This window comes from Lepidochelys kempii, chromosome 10 (assembly GCF_965140285.1).
Source record: "Lepidochelys kempii isolate rLepKem1 chromosome 10, rLepKem1.hap1, whole genome shotgun sequence".
NCBI classification, from domain to species: domain Eukaryota; kingdom Metazoa; phylum Chordata; order Testudines; family Cheloniidae; genus Lepidochelys; species Lepidochelys kempii.
Window position 1 is genome coordinate 33,591,054 of NC_136389.1, and position 19,882 is coordinate 33,610,935.

General features: G+C 42.8%; 1 protein-coding gene across 2 annotated transcripts in view; it reads right to left on the reverse strand.

Annotated features, from left to right (window-relative positions):
• Positions 1-19,882, reverse strand: part of ADCY9 (adenylate cyclase 9) — a 196,374-nt gene that overhangs the window by 8,202 nt on the left and 168,290 nt on the right. For both annotated transcript variants that reach the window (XM_073362783.1, XM_073362784.2), the window contains exons 7-9: positions 12,736-12,895; positions 9,187-9,335; positions 5,359-5,400 (exon numbers count right to left, since the gene is read on the reverse strand). In XM_073362783.1, coding sequence (XP_073218884.1) covers positions 5,359-5,400; positions 9,187-9,335; positions 12,736-12,895 — 351 coding nt within the window. The remainder of the gene's footprint in view (positions 1-5,358; positions 5,401-9,186; positions 9,336-12,735; positions 12,896-19,882) is intronic.

Below are 19,882 nucleotides of genomic sequence, written 5' to 3' on the forward strand. Positions count from 1 at the left end.
TTGTTGTCGCACAGCTGTTCCAGGAGGCACTCTAGACAGCTGCATTCCACAGGGCCCTGGGCTGGAACCCGGAGTAGAGAGCGGGCCCGGGTTCCCCCCAAACCTCCCAACTCCTCATCAGAAATTGACCTGGACTGGAGGTTCATGAAAACAGCCAAACTGAGGGCTGCCGTGAATCTCCGAGGTGAGCAAATCCGCCAATAAGTGCAAGACCCACCAAGGTAGAGGAGGAACTTTGTCACAACATCTTTGTATTTATAATGACTTCTTGCATCCCTGATTCAGAAATCAAGCCTGGAAAAAAAAATTAACTACCAATAACAGAACACAAACTGCTGCCTCAGCCCATCTATATCCCTCAACCTGCCCCTTCTCCAAAGACCTGAGAAAACAGATGAGTCTTGCAAGGTTTCTTGAAGATCAATACATTTAGGCTCTGTAGGACACAGGGAGGAAGAGAACTCCAGAGCTGAGGAACTTTATGGAGAACCATCTGCCACTTTACTATGAAACGGGGGAGGATGGGGTCCTCGCTTGAGCATCTCTGCAGATTACGACCACTGAAGCTTATTATGGGGATACAGGCAATTTTCTCAACTAGCCACAATATCAACCTTTTAGGGTGTGTACAGATCAAGAGCAATATTCACAAATTCACTGGCAGCCTCTACAGATTATGGAGCACCGGTATAATATGCTTCCTCTATGAAACATTCCTGAACAAGCAAGTGGCTGCATTCTGTACAACTGTAATTTTCTGGGTGGTGTCAGGGTATAGCCCAAATCACTTTGAGAAGATGACTGATCCACATAATGCCAGTGTGTTTTCTGAAACCAGGCCCGAACTCAGACTGACTGGGGATTACCAACAGAGTCACTTCATCACAAGTTTTTCAGTAAGTTTATTCAATGCCAGAGATTCAATACAAGTGGGTAGTTGGCAAGTTTATCCAAGTCCACAGATGGTTTCTTGAGCAGAGGCATCATACCGAGTGGCTCCCTGAAAACACTTACCCTCCTGAAAAGGGGTGATGGAAATCTCTACCAAGACTGGTAGAGAGCACGATCTGACTTTTAAGAGAGAACTTTACTGCTCTCATTTCTACCTTGCTGACAAGTGGGTATCTGTTAGTCCCCAACCATTTTCTCAACTACTTGGTTGAGCTTGGTTTCCAATATGGGTGTCCCTAAATACTCGCCTCGCTTTTGTAATGACAACAATTCACTCATGATCTGAAAAGAGAATTCCCTTAAGATGACTGAATTCATCCACAAGGCAGGGAGCTGCGTATCTCAAATGAGCGGATACAAGATCTCTCCCAGATCACAAATTTTTTGATCCCACTATGACTACAGTGAGAATCAGCTATGCCAAAAACCCACAGAACTAACCTGAAGGAGGAAATTCCTGAAGTGATGCCCTCATCTTGAAAATTAAATCTCTGAAAATGTTGCACCTACTATGGTTACAACTAACACCTTTGATCTAGCATAACTATAGCGGCAAGAAGCTAATGGAACAATATTTCTTTTTTTTCGTTTGTTTAGTTTGTGTATTTGACAATACAATATGATTGGGTAATTAGCAAGAGCAAAATTCATTAAATGAAATGACCTTTATAAACAACAACTGAGAAACAGAAAATCCCCACCAAAGCCTTACAAATTTTTTTAAAGGAGCTTATACAAAAAAAATTCAGGGCTATTTAAGCTGTTTACTGTTTAAAGGGTTGTAGTAATAGAAAATGGAATTTTAAAAATTGGTCAATTTAAAAAACTCAAGCTGATTCTGTTCTTTTAACCAAATAGTTTAAATACTTGCAGGCACAAAAGCCTGAGAAGTTAGTTGGAATTTTCATCCACTCTGGGTACTGAATACAGCACTTGTGAAAATTCTTTAGATGGAGTCAGGAAGCTTTCCTTTGATTGATCACAAATCCTAAACTGTGTAACATAATGGCTTTCTCCTTACAGTAGAGGTTCTTGGAAAGACACTTGCCCTAGGAGCTAGAAATCTGGGTTTCAAATTGTATTGTTCTATATATAAAGCAGATGCGTAACAACTAGGTCTTTGGAGAGAATACAAGGGCTGAACAATGAGAAAAAGACACCAACAGAGCTGAGCATTGGAATTTTTGATGAATCATGTAGAATCTGAGATATTGTAAACGGGATGCTGCTACACATATGAGATGTTAAGCATCCTGGGGTGATGGACAGAGATGGCATGAACACTCTATTTTATACCCTGATGCAACTACAGAACATAGGAACTCCATTTAGAAAAAAATTTGGAGTGTAAAGGTGGGGAAAGAAAAACAGGGGCATGAGTTTTTTCTAAACCACAAGGCAGATTTGAGTCTCTATCTCAAAAGGCCTATCCATCATTCCATTTGGGAACTATGAACAGTGGAGAAAAAAATACACTCTACCTGCTTTGAGGCAGGGAGAGTAATGAGTGCATTGACTCTTAGTGGGAGGACACATTTGTTTAACAGCATCTTGTTTTGATTGCATGGGGCACAAGAAGAAATGGTGTGCCTTCAATTGGAAAGCAATGAGACAAATCTAATGCACTGATTTAGCTACACGGGTGCAAAAAAGCTATGTGTTGACCAAATCTTAGAAGAGCTTATGTGCTGAGACTTCACAGATGGTAGCTGTTTTGATACCACTTTAATAAAGATCTTAATTCTTGGTCAAGCAAAGCAAAAGGGGAAAGGTCCCCCTCCAGGTACACTTGTTACAAATCCACCAGCAGAACACAGGAAAAGCCTGTGTGCTGACAGTCAAGTGAGAATGGAGACAATAATAACTTCTCCTAGGACAGGATCTCAGCTTCTTATTGATTCATCAGCCTCCAATCACCTGGAGTGAGGGGAAGCCCTAATTAATACAAAATGCTAGAACGAAAACAGAAAACAAAACAAAAAATAAATAAAAAAGCTGAAAATGTAAGTAAGATTGCACAGCAGATCTGTGGCAGAGATGGTAATAGAATTAATTCACAATTCTGTATTTTTACCACAGACCACACCTAAAAACTATCCTGATTTTCAGTGACACTATTCAGTTGTGTGTCCTCAGAACAGCTGAATTTGCACTTTTGCAAACTTACTATTGCATTTATGTAGTTTTTCATATTTAAATTTAAGATGACAGCCAACCAAGCATCACCTGCTAAAAGTGTCACACACGTTATAGAGACAGCAAATATGTTCACAAGCATGCATAATGTGTCTAAGACAGACACACACACATGCACGAGCGCGCACACACTTACATTTTTCACTAAAGTAATGGTCATTTGGAAAAAAATTGAACTGCAAGTTCCTCATGGTAAGAACTTTGATGAGATTGTATAGCATACAAGTGTTAGATGTGACATGTATTTTGGTCACCGTGTCAGTCAATATTTACATCTTTAGGCTGGGACTTATCAAGGAACCCAAGTGAGTTCAGTGTCCATCTCCTGTGGAATTCCACTGGGGTTTGGGTGCCTAATTTCATTAGGCTCCTTTGAAAATCTCAGCATTATTATCTGTTCATATCTTTATCTATCAAGTAAAAGTGAAATGTTATAATTTCAAAAGTAAAATACTTTCATACTAGGATATTTTCTCTGGCTATTAGCTTTGTTATTTGTAGGGCCATTGCAAGTATAAGACCAATCATTAAAATGAAGTCATGCTTGCCCTTGATTACAGAAATCAGAATTATTTTTTAATGATTAACAGCCAGCTAGGTCTTCTAGTGCTCATGAATAGTTACCTGGAAGTCACGGGCAGTTTTGAGCTACAGAAGTGCCTGGCTAATTCCATGAACTAATAAGGAAGACCCAAGCTGAGGAAAATATTATGACATTACTTTTCATTGGTCACAATACCTTTATATTTTCTGTTTTAAAATTATGTATAGTCTGTTGTTATAGCTTGGCTTGTATCTTGTCCCAGTTACAATTCCAGTTTAAAAAGAAAGGTATATTTAATGACACTCTCTTTCTCTCTTACACACACAGACAAACAAATTCAGAATGCTCAAAAATCCCTGCAATATGAGACATAATAAATTAATCCTATACTAGAATTGGAAAGCACAACTACCATCCTCAGACCTCAGAAAAATGCCTACATTCTTTGAAATTATGACTGCATTCAGGTAGAGACAGAAGGGGGGGAGAGATAGCTCAGTGGTTTGAGCATTGGCCTGCTAAACCCAGGGTTGTGAGTTCAATCCTTGAGGGGGCCATTTAGGGATCTGGGGCAAAAATTGGGGATTGGTCCTGCTTTGAGCAGGGGGTTGGACTAGATGACCTCCTGAGGTCCTTTCTAACCCTGATATTCTATGATTCTATGAAATTGAAAAATGTAATTTTTCTATAATATATACTCCAAGGACGAGCAGTGATTTTCAGAACACACTTCTGCCTGGAGCTATTTGATAATATGTTTACATAGTCACTAGTTAAATCAAAGAGAGTGTCAGACTTTTAGAAAACCCAACCCCAGAACAAATGTTTCCACAATTACTAACTTTAGTGAAAGCAGTTGTTTTATTCAGCAACTGGCGATAAAATCATGGGAGTTGACCACAATGAAATAGAGACAAGTCAACTGCATCTTTGAAATTTTCACTTTCTAAGGGGTCATTAATAACACAGGCTTTGTTTAAAAACATGGGGCTATGCTGTCAACTGTGTTGAGTTTGGAGCTACTCTAAATTACAGCAGCTGGCTGTGGTGCCCATGGGGCCACTTGCCAACTATGAATTGGCAGACCGCAGCTGTGCTCTACACTGCCTCCAACAAATCCTCTAAACTGGAGTTGGGGACAGTTGGTGTAGGAGCTAGCTAAGGACCCCCCCCCCCCGTAGATTCCAGCCCCTATGCACTGCTGAGTGACACAAAGCAGACAGGACAGAGGGAGAGAATCTGGCCCATAATCTGCGCACAGTACTTTAAAACAAAACAAAACAAAAAAGGTTACCACTAGAAAAACAAATTCTATAATTTATCTGCCACAATAACCCTCCATTTCCTAGAAAACCATATAAATAAGGGAGCATTTCACATTTCAGCATCAACTTCGTCGATTTCCTTCTATGGCATTTGTATAGTTAGTTTGCTTTCCTGGGTACTCACGTAGCACAGACAAAATTATTTAATCCCTGTATGCTACTGTGCGCCCTAAGTTTGTTTTTTTACATACATTTGACTGAAAACACATTTTGACACAAACATTTTAAAGCTATACTTTATCTAGTTTACATAACTTTTTGTAAAAGATAATGTTGAAAAAAGGAATGCAACAAGAGGTTTTCCATAAGATAGTAGAGATGGGCACTGTATTTAAGGCTTACCTAAAGTTCTGTACTGAATCTAGGAGGGAAGTTTCAATGGAGCTGAAAAATAAAGGTATTAAAACATTAGAAAGAAAACAAGACCATTACACAAAGCAACCTGAGAATACAAACAAAAAAGTTCAACTGAACTAATTTGAAGTAAGGGACTATGATCAATAATCTGTTTTGCACCTCAATTTCAGACAAACTTTTCTTGAATGTGACTTAGCAATACCTTTTGCTTTGGAGTGGCAGAAGCATAGAGATGATGATCCAAGTTTCTCCGGCTAAGAGTAACTGGAGGTAATGTAGTCAAGGCAATGGCTGGAAAAAACCATTTTCAGATCAGTTCCAACCCGAGATACATGGAGGAGTGTGTTAAGAACACTGAAAGGTAATTAGTTCCCAGGCTTATTGGATCAACTCCATAAAAAGTGACAAAAGAGGAGAAACAGCCTCTTTATGAATATGCCATTACCGAAGAACTCCTCAAAGAGGCTTTGAATTTACTTGCATTCCAGGCTCTTCTATCAGCAATTAATATAAAGAACAGCAAGGCACACAGTGCTCAGTTACATGTGCCAAGAACAACTACCACCAGCAAGTTACTGTTTTAAAAAAAAAACGTGAAAGAATGGGTCTGTCTATAGCGTATGAAGAATTGTCAATACTGTGGTGACAAAGCATGATTAACACTGTAGATATTGCAAGAAAACTAGCTATTACTAAGGTTTTCAAATGAAAACTCTTGGCAGCTGTGATTTAGTCTTCATGTTGTTTTTCACTGTTGCTTCTAGTCATATTTTGCTAGATCTAGGATTGTATAGGGATGTGTATTATTTTGGATATGAATTTCTCTTTATAAAATAAAGTGACAAAATGTTCTGCAGTTACTGTACTTTGTTCATTAATGGTCACTGCTTTACAAAACACAGGACAAAATATACTATAATTGGGCTTGATTGTGCCTTGTAGGCATAGGCCTGTGCTGGAGGGAGCTTGGAGACAACCCATTCCAACAGAAACTCCCAGAGACATGGTGTTTCCTGGTCACACCCTAACACACCAGGGGAATCTGTCACAGACACTCTCCCCCCACCCCCTGAAGAGGATGTGTTGGCTGATATGTGGGTGGATGTCACCCCAGCCTTTTGGAATGGCTAGCAACATGAGCCTTGTGCAATCCACGTGCTCAGCTGAGATGAAGGGGGAGCAGGAGAAGGTTTCCTGTACCTTCCTTCCTCCCCACACCTGATAACTCTGCAGTGCTTGGGTACAATCTGACCAGCTATTTGCACCTGGAATTTTCTCTAGAAGTCTACAGATAATGAATTAGACATAAAATCCAGTTTCTTACTTTTTAATTTTTTTCCTGCGGCAAAATGTCACTGGTATAGACAAATGGGGTATGTCCTGACCCAGTCAATAACCCAGGAAATGCCAATAAGAATGAAACATTTTCCACTCCTGGCTAAGAAACTTCTTTTGCTTTTTGCAGGCACACTCTCCAGTGCAATGACATCTAGAGTTATGAACAAATTAGATTATCCTATCCTGTGTTCCTAACATTAACCTCTCAGCCAAAGTCAAAGCCCAGGTGGGCCTTAAGCTAAAGGGTCTGTAATAGTGCCACTGTACTACAGAAAAAAGTTAACAGGTAATAAACTTGATTTTCTCGTGGAGAGAGTGCCACTGGCAGAGATAGATGGGTTGCAGCACCCTCACCTGCTGGGAGGGAAGAAACCAATAGTTGGACTAAAGAAAGAACAAGAGTGAGATGAGATCAAAGGTGAGATGAGAAGGAACCAGAAATTAGTAACTGGATTGTTTCCAGTAAGGCTGTGAAGAAACTAAACGCTTGGGTAATGAGGAGGGGCCAAAGGGACAGTGCTTGAGGAAAGTGTGTACCAAGCCCCAGGTAACACCACGGCACAGTTTATCCATGGATATATGCCCTGTTTCTGCCCAGGAATGGGAGACAATTGATCAATCTAATCTAAGGAGAGCACAAGAAGTCTGTCGCTGAATAGGTGTACTGCAGAGTCAGATCCATCCAGAGACTGTAAAACTAGAGGCTTTTTGACCTTTATTGGGACCCTGGAACAGGATGACTAGGTAATGGAGTGACTTCTTTCTAGGCTGCACCAGAGTACAAGAAATTCATCTGCGCCTTGTGGTGAAGTCAGAAACTTGGACGAGAGATCTTGTTAATGAGAAAAGCTACAACTCAGCCAAGAAGCTGGGACAGAAGCAAAGAACTACTTTTCCCTCATAAAAAACCAGTTAGGGCAAACTACAGGAAAGGGACACTCACATCCCCACACAATGAACTGAGGTAATGGCTTCTTAAAAGCCACTTTCCAGGAGAGGATGTGAAAGGAAATGGAATGAAGTTCAACCACCACATCTGGAGTGACAAAAAACGATAAATAAGCTGCTGAAATCCAAGAAAATGGCATCAGTTGTAATGATACCAAGGGCAGATCTTGAAGGAGTGTTTGATTGATCCATCCACTAGCTATTGGGACTTGAAGAAATGTTTCCAGATTCTCCCATGCTAGCTGGAGGGCTTTCGGTAGAAACTGTTGAAAAGTCCTATAATAAAACTATACCCAAGGAACCACATTTTAGCATATTATCCACATTCCAACCAGTGACTTGCAGAATGAGAGAAAGAGAAGATGACTGCTTAATGCTGTCTTGATGGTTGACTCCAGTTCTGAGTTCTTTCCAAAGGGGGCAGACTTTTCCTCCTATGGCACTGGTGTCCACTTCTGAGCAAAAGAGGGTCTGTTAAGGAGATGTTCTTTTGTTTACTAGACCCAGATTTGAGAACCTCAGCAGAGATGTGGAGAATGCCTTAGATGCTTCTTGAGGGGATTTGCTTTGATCAGCATGTTGCCTGCCATCTGCTTCCTGCACTGTGTGGTCCAGAAAGTCTCTGAAAAGGAGGTAAAATATTTGCCTCCAGTGGGAGGTAGAATGGTCTAGAGTGAGAGGCCATCCACCATTCCTCAAGGACAAGCTGCAGAGTCAGATACAGGGATCTCTCATCACCCAAAGCCAAAAATAAATCCTTGGACAGAATTCAAGAGGGGATGAGGACAAAAGGAACCAGAGCATGCCTTGGAAATTTCTTCAGAGATTAGAGAGTTCTGATCAGGAGGGAGAAGGGAAACTGAGAAGAGCTGGCTGATAATGGATCACTTGCAAACAGATTAAAGGAAAGGGATTCTAGTAGTTGAGACTGATCTTCCTAGAAGTCATGCAGATCTCCTCCCAGATGGATCTGTAAGATGGCAATGATAGAGAAATCCTGGAGGCAGCCCGAAACATGGCAAAACTGTCTGGATTCAGACCGGCTCCCATCAGAAACTGATGGCGGTGAACACAAGCAAATCTTATATAAGTGTGGTGGAGCACACATGCAACCTAGTCCCATGATGGAGGGCTCATGATTTCCAAAGTAGGACAGAGTCTGATTTTTTTGACTGTTTTCTTCCATTTCTCTTACTCTTTCTCCATTCTGAGTAATGGCTAGGGCAAGGAAAATATAAGCCAAGATGGCCCATCAGCCAGAGACACTAGGGGCTTCTTGAAGCAAGGCAGGAAACAAACTGCAAAACCCACTTACAGGGACCAGAGAAAGGGACAGAACCATATGCAAATATGCTTCATTCAAACTGGCACCTCCCTATCTGACCAACAGAGAACAAGACCCAACTCATCTGTCTGTACCACTCTCCACAGGAATGAACATTTCCTGTTTCGGGGCTGAACTAGTTAATCCTGGGGCAAAATGCAGCTCATGATACCTTGCCTACAGTGATAACATGCAATGCTCACCTGTCTGGACATAAAGAGATGTAGAGCAAGATGAGAAGCACTGCTCCTACAATAGTAGCCAATGATGATCTCATCCAGGAGCTCAGCTGGCAGAAGTTACAGTACTGGATAATGGTGATGAGAATCGCACAACACATAAACATGGTATACTGCAATGAACAGAAAGAATGACAAGTTAGCCTTTTCTTGCCCATTAGAGCCCTTCCACAAATAGATACCAATTTAAATAAAGGCATTCAATGATCTGAATGGTGAGAACACAATTTCTACTTACATAAAAATGAGCCATACATTAACTGTCTTTTCAATTAACTCTGATACCTTTGTATGAATTTCAGCAAACAGCACTACAAGTCTAGAAAAGTTCTTGCTTCCAATAAGCAAGAAAGCTTCTAACACAGATAATGTGTCACAATTTTCATTAGCTGGAGTTCTGAGGTACAGCTTTACTTTTTCATAATTCCACCTTCAGCTCACCTTTGTAAAGGACTCAGTTCCTCCTATTCAAGCCATTGAGTTTGAGAATTTATAGATTACCATCATATACTCAATTATGCTCTGAAGGCTTCTCATTAAATCACATCTGTGTTTTAAATTGGATATCAAATTATACGTCCAGGTTGAAAACATGTGTTGAGTCCCAGAAACTCTGTCAAAGTGGCTGGCCCTAATAATATATTTTGCAGGATAGTATTATTCCACTAAGTGCTGAACTCAACATGGATAATTATTCCTTTGAGGAACAAAAGTGAGCAGAAGTTTAACATAATGTTAATTGATGCTCTGTGAAACTGGTATTTGTGCCAAGCTGAAGGGGTAGTTCTCCATTTCTCCTTTCTTCTGTTCCAAGTCTCAAATCCAAGAATCTCAGAAAACCTCCCTTTTCATGTCTTTAGTAGATAAGTAAATTGAAGTGCAAAGCAGATGCTTTCTGAGAAATATCTTAATTTCCCCAGAATGCAATAGTCAAATGCTAAAGTCCATCTTATGTAATGTACAAAGTAGGGCTGTGTTAAGAAAATCAATGAAGATCCAATGTTAAAATAGAGAACTCCACAAAATTGCACTGCAGGTCTTATTTTCCTTAGCATTAACTATGCTGCTCTTTATGATTTCTGGTGGCTATAATCTCTTTCATTGTGAGTGGAGTGGGACACCACTGCTTTGCTTTACAAGTTGAAAATTTGGAATGCTTTATTATGTTGTCTGGGGCACAACAACAGTTGAACAAAATAGCAAGGCCACATTCCAGTTAGAAAAACAGTTTATCCACAACAGGCAAATTAGTAAAACTTACATAATTTACTTACATTTTTTAAACCATGACTACAGTTTTTCCAGGCTTTAATAACTAAGAAATAGCTATGCTGAATTTAAAAAAACCTCATTTCAGGTCTCGTAAAGTGCCAGGGCAATGGTTCTGACTTCAAGTGAAGCCCCAGCATGAAGCCAGCCTCTAGAGGGTCAGTAAGTGTCGTGTTTTACTATGTAAGCATGGCTTTGGAAAGTTTTTTTTTTAAAATTATTATCATTATTTTACATCCGGGGAGGGTATATAATGCTATTAATAAAAAAAAACTTTGCAAAACCATGTCATAGTAAAATATGGCACTTACCCGACCCTCTACAGACTGGCCCCTTTCCCCAGAGCTCCATGATTGTTGCAACATCACCGAGCACAGGGCCAGCTGGAATATCTCTTGGTGATTGAACCAACAACCCAATAAGTCTGGGGGATCTGAAACAGGAAAAAAAAGGGTTGTGCATGAACAGCTGCGTAATGAATACCATTCTTACTTGCTACTACATGGGGCATTCAGCACATACGACCTGAAACTGAGAGGGGCTGAGCACCCACAAATTCCATTGTTATTGTTACTGTATTTTAAAAATATTTAGGAGGTGCTCAAGTACTACAGGGAATGGGCCTACATAAGACAAACAGAAGTCAAAAAGGGTTGAAGGTGTTCAGCACCTTTCAGGTTCAGGTCCAGTGTTGCTTGGGTTCTGTCACCTTATATATGACAGGCTGTTCTCCGCAAAAGGGTAATCCCAGGTGTCTTCGGTTCCCCTGCCTGAATTGCAGACTTTGAGTTCCTGAAAAACTCTGTTCAGGGAATTAATTCTGCCAATTCCCCAGGACTATCCACACAAAGTTAGCCAGAGCTTCCTACAATTCTTGACAGGGCCTGCCTTCTTACAGCATCCTGAAACTCTGCAAGTAGAACCACCCTTTATTTCAGGGTTTCCTTGTCTCAACTTAACTTTAATCATCATCCCCCAGACTGTGTCCATTGCTGGACAGACCACTTCCACTGCCTGTCTTACCAATCTTCCTGTAGTCCCACAAAACTGACTGGGGGTGTGAATCAGTTTACCAGTCCCTGCCATTTCTTCTATACTCCTTTCCAGTCCCTTGAACTTGAGGACCGGTGCCGGCCTGTTGCTGCTCCTTGAACACAACCAGTTGCCTCTGCATAATTCAGAAACAATGGTTGGTACCATCTGATCCTAGTCTATTCTCTGGAATACCAGTTCTATATTTCCACTCAGTTCCAGGGGTACTAGTCTGCTCTCATCAGACTCCTAACACCAAATATGTGATCTTCCAGTCTATACACAGTCTGCTGTGCCCCACTCCCTACCACAGTCTAGAATTGGCACAGTTCTCCACCTTCCCAGGGTTTCAGGCAGGCCATTGTCCCTCAATGTCTCCAGATTGTTCCTTAGGCTCATTTCCAGAGCAGACTGTCTGCTTCTCTTCCCTCCAGCCTTCTTAGCCTTTAAGAGACCCCTTCCCAGAGAGAGGGAATTTATTATATTCTCTGTCCTACCTCTCCTCCTCTCCAACTAACCTTCTATCTCCTCTTTTAAATCCATCCCCTCCGCAGGTGCAAACAGTGAGACTACCAACCCTCTCGGACTCCTTTAACTTTTTTCGTGCTGGTGTGGGCTTCACACCTCGTTACAGGCCCACAGTTCTACAATCAGTCCAATAAGGAAAAAATTCACCTTTAAATTAAAGAAAATATAGCTTTAATACACTGGAAACGTCACCAAATTACGTAGAGAAAAAGAGCTACAGGGCCATTTAGAAGAGGACTAATAATTTTTGTGTTGCTCAAAATACTCCACCTATTTTGACAGTGTGCAAACACAGCACTGCTGTTGATATGACAGACAGACACAATCCACTGCTAATACCATTACTGCTGCTGAACTTCAGCAATGAGCCACGGAAGTCCTTAAGGATATTCCGCATCTCATTGGATAAGGAGTTCCCGCTCAGAAATTATGCTTTAATATATTGAAAAATTCCTAAGATGTGTTCAAATTTATTTACATTAAATTCTGCCTAAAGGTAATGTTTGTAAAAAAAATAGATTCATTCTACTAGCAATACCATCTTACAGAATCAGACCTATCCTCTTGAGAGATATAGATCACATGGATGAAGGGAATGGGGAAGGGGAGAAGACAAGGAGGGAGCCAATCTACTCCATTAAATCTAAAAGAAAGTTAGACAGGATACATTGTCCTAAAACTTACATGTATGTTGGTTTCAAAGTCAGAGGTGAAATGTGAAAAAACTGCAAGAGCCGGGAGGGAAACTAGGATTGCACCGATGAAATGTCGAGGCAGCCAGCCAGCAATCACCTCCAGCAGGCGCTTAGTACAAATCATCACCTCCTCCAGAAAGAATGCCATTCTGGAACAAATGAAAGCACAAACCAAATTTTTTTTTCCCCCAATGCATCACTTAACGTATCTGATTTACCTATAATAATATGGTCATTCCAGTTGCTATAGTTAATGTTGCATAACTAATCAGAGCGTAACTCCATGCTATCACTTGCTTATAACTTCCTGAAACAATCAGTGTTCGGTAAAAGATGAACCATTTTTTTTTACAAAAGCTTGAAGATTTCTCTTCTATCACTTGGAAGATATGAGAGTGTGGGGAAAAAAAGCATGTTTTTCCCTGTTTACAAAAAAATTGGACTGTTTTTTGAAGTAAATGCTTTTGTACGTCAAAAAAGTTGTTTAAAATAACATTAAGAACATTGGAAAAGCGGGAGTGTGTATGGACAATTAACAACTTTGTTAATCAGTTAGCTTCAGACTTAAAGACTGTTTGGGTAGATGCTTTTCTAGCATTTTAAAGTCTTCTGAACTAGCTCTCCCAATGCCAGACAGCTTGAGAGAAAGAAGCTGCCCTCTGAAATCAACCCAAGTTCTTCTAAGGTATCAGACTCAGTACCTTCTTAACAACAAGAAATGGGAGGAGAGTGTGGGCTCATGACTGACTGGATCAGCAAGACCACAGTGCATAAAAAGAAGTCATGCTGAGCACTTTGGGAGGCCAGCTGGCAGCTCACATGCTCCTCCAGCAGCCCATTTGTATTTGTTATGGCAAACACCAGTGTAGCTGGAACTGCACAAAGCACTCTTTGGGAAGAAACAGTCCTTGCCTCAACTGCTTACAAGCTAAAGGCCCAAGCCTCTCAAGTGCTGAGTGAACCATATGGGGAAGCGGAAAGCAGTCTAGGGCGGGGTTCTCAACCTTTTTCTTTCTGACCCCCCCTGCGCAACATGCTATAAAAACTCCATGGCCCACCTGTGCCACAATAACTAGTTTTCTGCATATAAAAGCCAGTGCTGGTGTGAGGAAGTAGCAAGCAGGGCAGTTGCCTGGGGCCACAGGGGCCCCCACAAAGCTACATTGCTCAGGCTTTGCCTTCAGCCCCAGGTGGCGGGGCTCAGGGCCCTGGGCTTCAGCTTTCTGTCCTGGGCCCCAGCTAGTATAATGCTGGCCTTGCTTCACAGCCCCCCTGAATCCTGCTCGCGGCCCCCCAGGGGGCCCTGGACCCCTGGTTGACAACCACTGGTCTAGGGAAAAGTGAAGTTTATCCCCATGTACCATGGGACTCCTATTACTGAAGAATTTAATTGGAAAAAAAAAATCCAAGATAGTTCTCGGGGGGGAAAAAATGTAGTTAACACAGGAGCTAAAGTTGCACAAAACTATCCATTATTTAAAGAAACAAACCTAAAGAAACATAACTTTCAAAATCCACAAATATTAGCTAGTCTGGAAAATCACAGCTGATATTCAGTTTAAAATTAAAAAGAAAATTAGAAAGTAACATAATGAAGTTAAGGTCATCCAAACTACCTAAACTTTGGACCTGCATCAAGCTGCCCACAGAGCAAATGAAAATAAGGAAACAGTCCTTTCCACACAACACATAACTTCACAGGATCAGTGATTCTGAAAACTGAAGTGATCTAACTCGACTACCGCATTCTTGCTGATACACTAATTGTACATTACTAAAGCATTCAAACCAAAGTGTGTCTGTTTTTATATTGCTACATCAAACTACTCCTGCATTCTTTAAGACCATGCTCAATTACAGGAGAGAGAGAAAGACTTTTACAGCTTATCACCAAGAGAGACCATATTTGGGACAATGGCTTGGGAAAATGTCCCAAAAGTATATTGGATTTTAACTGTTACAAAGTTTCATGCTGTGAGACTAAGCATAAACTCATAGTTACTGTACCTGGGACTAGTCACATTTTAGAGCCTGAACAAAAATTAGGTAACCAAATCACTGGGGCAAAGGTTCACATTTAAGTATCACAGAAGTATATGTAGAGCATCAAAGCCACATACTCTTGATTTCCTTGACTCTACTGGCAAACAGTGCAAATAAAATAGATTTAGGATCCACTGAAACAGGATGAATAGCCCTTGTCAAAACTTCCTTTATAAATATGTTTTCAACCTAAATACCAGATGTGATGGACATGCAGAGTGGGGGGCTGGCAGAGAACAAAGGCAGAACTAAAGTTCTTTGGAGGACTCTAATACTTCGTTTTCATACTTTCTGAGGAGGTCTTGTTTGTTTGTCAGTGTAACTTTAATTTTGAATTTCCGGAGTAAACTTTTGTGGTTCTTGTGAGAAAACTACAATATCCTTTTAAGGGTCGAGGTTTTCTTGTTTTACTTCAGCTTAATAAAGCTTTTGTTCATCTGGGAATGCATTCAGAACTACGGAGAGAGAAAGAGAGAGTTATGGGTAGCAAAAGGATGAGGAGGGAGAAATTTGTAATATTTCAGTGCCTCACAGGAGGGAGCTAATAGGCTTTTTAAACTCCAGTGGAAATTGGATTTTCCAGTTTAGATTAACAGGTTTTTATTGAAGAAAAAAAAATAACTACAAAACCTTACTTCATATAAAGAAAAATACTTACCAACAAAGAGTCTGACAATAGAAAAAATTTACAAGGCAAAATAAAACAAAATACTCAAATTATATACAGCATTAGCTCAGCTTTGCTCTGCTGGAGTTAATGGTAAACACCCAATGATTTCACTGGAGGCAGATTTAGGCTGATGCTGAGTACCTTTGAAAATCCCACCCTAAATTTACCTCTCTGAAAGTGAAATTCACTTCCCTACATAAAGTATGAATATTAAATGTTTATGTGAGTGGAATATGGAGAGGTGGGAGCAATGATATTCAGCCCCCAACATTGGTTGCCTAGACTCGTCTCCCCTTCCCAGCTGCTTCTCCAGCCAACGTGTTACAATACAACATAAGAACACAAGAACTGACACACTGGTTCAGGCCAATGGTCCATCCAGCCCTGTATCCTGTCTTCTGACAGTGACCAATGCCAGATGCTTCAGAGGGAATGAACAGACCAGGGCACTTATTGAGTGATGCATTCCCTTTCATCCACTCAGAGCTTCTGTCAGTTACAGCTTAGGACAACCAGAGCAAAGGGTTATCTTCCCGATCCTCTTGGCTAATAGCCATTGATGAATCTCTCCTCCATGAACTTATTTAATTCTTTTTTGAACTGAGTTATACCTTTGGCCTTCACAACCACCCCGGCAATGAGTTCCACAGGTTGACTGTGCATTGTGTGAAAAAGTACTTCCTTTGTTCGTTTTAAACCTGCTGCCTATTGATTTTATTGGGTGACTCCTGCTTATTGTGTTATGTGAAGGGGTAAATAACACTTCCTTATGCACTTTCTCCACATCATTCATGATTTTACAGAGCTCTATTATTAGGGCCCTACGAAATTCACAGCCAAATGCATCATGGACTGTGAAATTTGGTCTTTTGTGTGCTTTTACCCTATACAGACTTCACAGGGGAGACCAGTGTTTCTCAAATTGGGGGTCCTAACCCAAAAGGTAGTTGCAGCGGGGGTGGTCACAAGGTTATTTTAGGAGGTTGTGGTACTGTCACCCTTACTTCTGCGCTGCCTCCAGAACTGGGCGGCTGGAAAGCGACAACTGTTGGCCAGGTGCCCAGCTCTGAAGGCAGCACCCTGCCAGCAGCAGCACAGAAATAAAGGTGGCAATAATGTACCATGCCACTCTTACTTCTGCATTGCTGCCTTCAGAGTGGTGTGGCCAGAGTGGTGGCTGCTGACTGAGGGCCCAGCTCTGCAGGCAGCAGTGCAGAAGTAAGGGTGGCAATACCATACCAGGCCATCCTTACTTCTGCGCTGCTGCTGGCGGCAGCTCTGCCTTCAGAGCTGGGCTCCCGGCCAGCATCCGCTGTTCTCCAGCTGTCCAACTCTGAAGTCAGCGCCATCACCAGCAACAGCACAGAAGTAAGGGTAGCAGTATCGCAAGCCCCCCTACAATAACCTTGGGACCCCCCACAGCTCCTTTTTGGGTCAGAACTCCTACAATTACAATACCATGAAATTTCAGATTTAAATAGCTGAAATGATGAAATTTATGATTTTTAAAATCCTACGACCATGAAATTGACCAGAATGAACCATGAATTTAGTTGGGCCCTATCTATCATATTCCCCTCCTCAGTCGTTTCTTTTAAAAATCTCTCCTCATGTGGAAGCTGTTCCATACCCTAATACTTTTTGTTGCCCTTCTCTGATCTTTTCCCAATTCTGAAGCATCTTTTATGAGATTCGGTGACTGGAACTGTATGCAGTATTCAAGGTGTGAGCGTACCACGGATTTATGTAGTGGAATTTTGATATGTTCTGTCTTATTATCTATCCCTTTCCTAATGGTTCCTAACAATTGGTCAGTGTTTTTTCACTGTTCCTGCACACTGAGCAGATAATTTTCAGAGAACTATCCAGTGACTCCTAGATCTCTTTCTTGAGTGGTAACAGCTAATTTACACCCCATCATTTTACATATATAATAGGGAATATATTTTCCAATGTGCATTACTTTACATTTATCAACATTGAATTTTGTAAGACATTTTGTTGCCCAGTCACCCAGTTTTGTGAGATCCCCTTATAATTCTCCAGAGGCTGCTTTGAACATAACTATCTTGAATAATTTTGTATCGCCTGCAAACCTTGCTATCTCACTGTTTACCCTTTTTCCAGATAATTTATGACTTGCTGAACAGCACTGGTCCCAATACAGATCCCTGTGGGACACAGCTATTTAACATTTTCCGTTTTAAAAAGACAGTTACCTTTTCCATAACTGGTGTTCTTCGAGATGTGTTGCTCATGTCTATTCCACAATAGATGTGCGTGCTTACCACGTGCACCGGTGCCGGAAGTTTTTCCCCTAGCAGTACCCGTAGGAGGGGAGTGCCCCCTGCAACCCCTGGAGTGGCGCCTGCCTGGCGCGGTATAAGGGGAGCTGTGCTTTCTCCCCACACTCAGTTCCTTCTTGCCTGACAACTCCGACAGAGGGGAAGGAGGGTGGGATGTGGAATAGACATGAGCAACACATCTCGAAGAACACCAGTTATGGAAAAGGTAACTGTCTTTTCGTCTTCGAGTGATTGCTCATGTGTATTCCACAATAGGTGATTCCAAGCTATATCTGTTGGAGGTGGATAGGAGTTCACAAGTTCTCAGGATGGAGTACCGCCCTGCTGAACCCAGTGTCATCCCTGGTTTGGGGGATGATCACATAATGCGAGGTGAACGTGTGAACCGAAGACCACGTGGCGGCCCTACAAATATCTGGATGGGGATGTGGGCCACGAAGGCAGCCGACGAGGCCTGTGCTCGAATCGAGTGTGCCCTCACGATGGGTGGCGGGGGGGGACGGACACCCACCAGCCCATAACAGGAATGGATGTACCAAGTGATCCAATTGGAAAGCTGCTGAGTGGAAATCGGCTGGCCCCTCGCACACTTAGCCGAGGCGACAAACTGTTGCAAGGACTTTCTGAACGGCTTGGTCCGCTTGAGGTAAAAAGCCAGAACTCGCTGCACATCGAATGTGTGGAGACGGCGCTCCACACTGGATGCATGAGGCTTGGGGCAGAGGACCGGTAGAAAAATGTCCTGACCCATGTGGTAGGGAGAGACCACCTTCGGGAGAAACGCAGGGTGTGGGCGGAGGTGGACCTTGTCCTTATGAAAGACCGTGTATGGCGGCTCAGAGGTCAGGGCCCTGAGCTCCGAGACTCGCCTAGCCAACGTGATTGCAACCAGGAAGGCCACCTTCCATGAGAGGTGAGACCAGGAGCACATGGTCAGTGGTTCAAACAGGGGCCCCATGAGATGAGCCAACACCAGGTTTAGGTCTCACTGCGGGACCAGGGGTCTACAATATGGAAAAAGACGGTCCAAACCCTTAAGGAACTGGCCAGTCATAGCATGGGAAAATACCGTGTGCCCTTGCACTGGCAGATGGAAGGCCGATATGATGGCCAGGTGCACCTTGACTGACGAGGGCGCCAGGCCCTGGGCCCTCAGGTGGAGGAGATAATCAAGGATAAGCTGGATCGGGGCGGCCACAGGGGGACACTGCCCACCTAGAAAACCGGGACCACTTTGCCAAATCAGTGCGGCGAGTGGAGAGCCGTCTACTTTCGAGGAGGACGTGCTGAACCTGTTCTGAGCACGTTCTTTCCTCTCCACCTAACCACTGAGCAGCTACACCTTGAGGTGAAGAGCTGCTAGGTTGGGATGGAGAAGGTGGCCCGGGTCCTGAGAGAGCAGGTCCGGGCAGAGTGGCAACGGCCACAGCGGAGCTACCGCCAGGCCCGTGAGGGTGCCGTACCAATGCTGCCTGGGCCATGCTGGGGCAATCAGGAGGACCCGGGCCTTGTCTGGCTTTATCTTCTCCAGGACCCTGCTGATTAGAGGGAATGGGGGAAAGGCGTACAGAAACCGGCCTGACCAGGACAGGATAAAGGCATTGGAGATAGCGCCCCTCCCAGGCCCCTACTGGAGCAGAACCAGGGGCATCACCAGTCCTGCTGAGTCACGAATAGGTCCACCTGAGGAGTTCCCCACCTTTTGAAGAGCCGGTGGGCCACTTCTGGGTGGAGGGACCACTCGTGTTGTGAGGAAAAATCCCTGCTCAAGCGATCCGCCCTCTTGTTCCAGGAGCCCGGTAGGTGAAAGGCCTTCAGGTGGATGTCGTGGGCTATACAGAAGTCCCATAGCTTGAGGGCTTCGTGGCAGAGGATCAGGCCCCGCCTTGCCTGTTGATATAGAACATCGAGGCTGTGTTGTCCGTGAGGACCCTGACTACCTTGTCCTCCACCTGTAAGCGGAAGGCCATACACACCAGTCGCACGGCCCTGAGCTCCTTGACATTTATATGCAGGGTCAGGTCTTGAGCCAATCACAGGCCTTGGGTCTGAAAGTTCCGCACATGGGCCTCCCAACCCAGGGCTGACGCATCGGACACCAACTCCAACAACGGAGG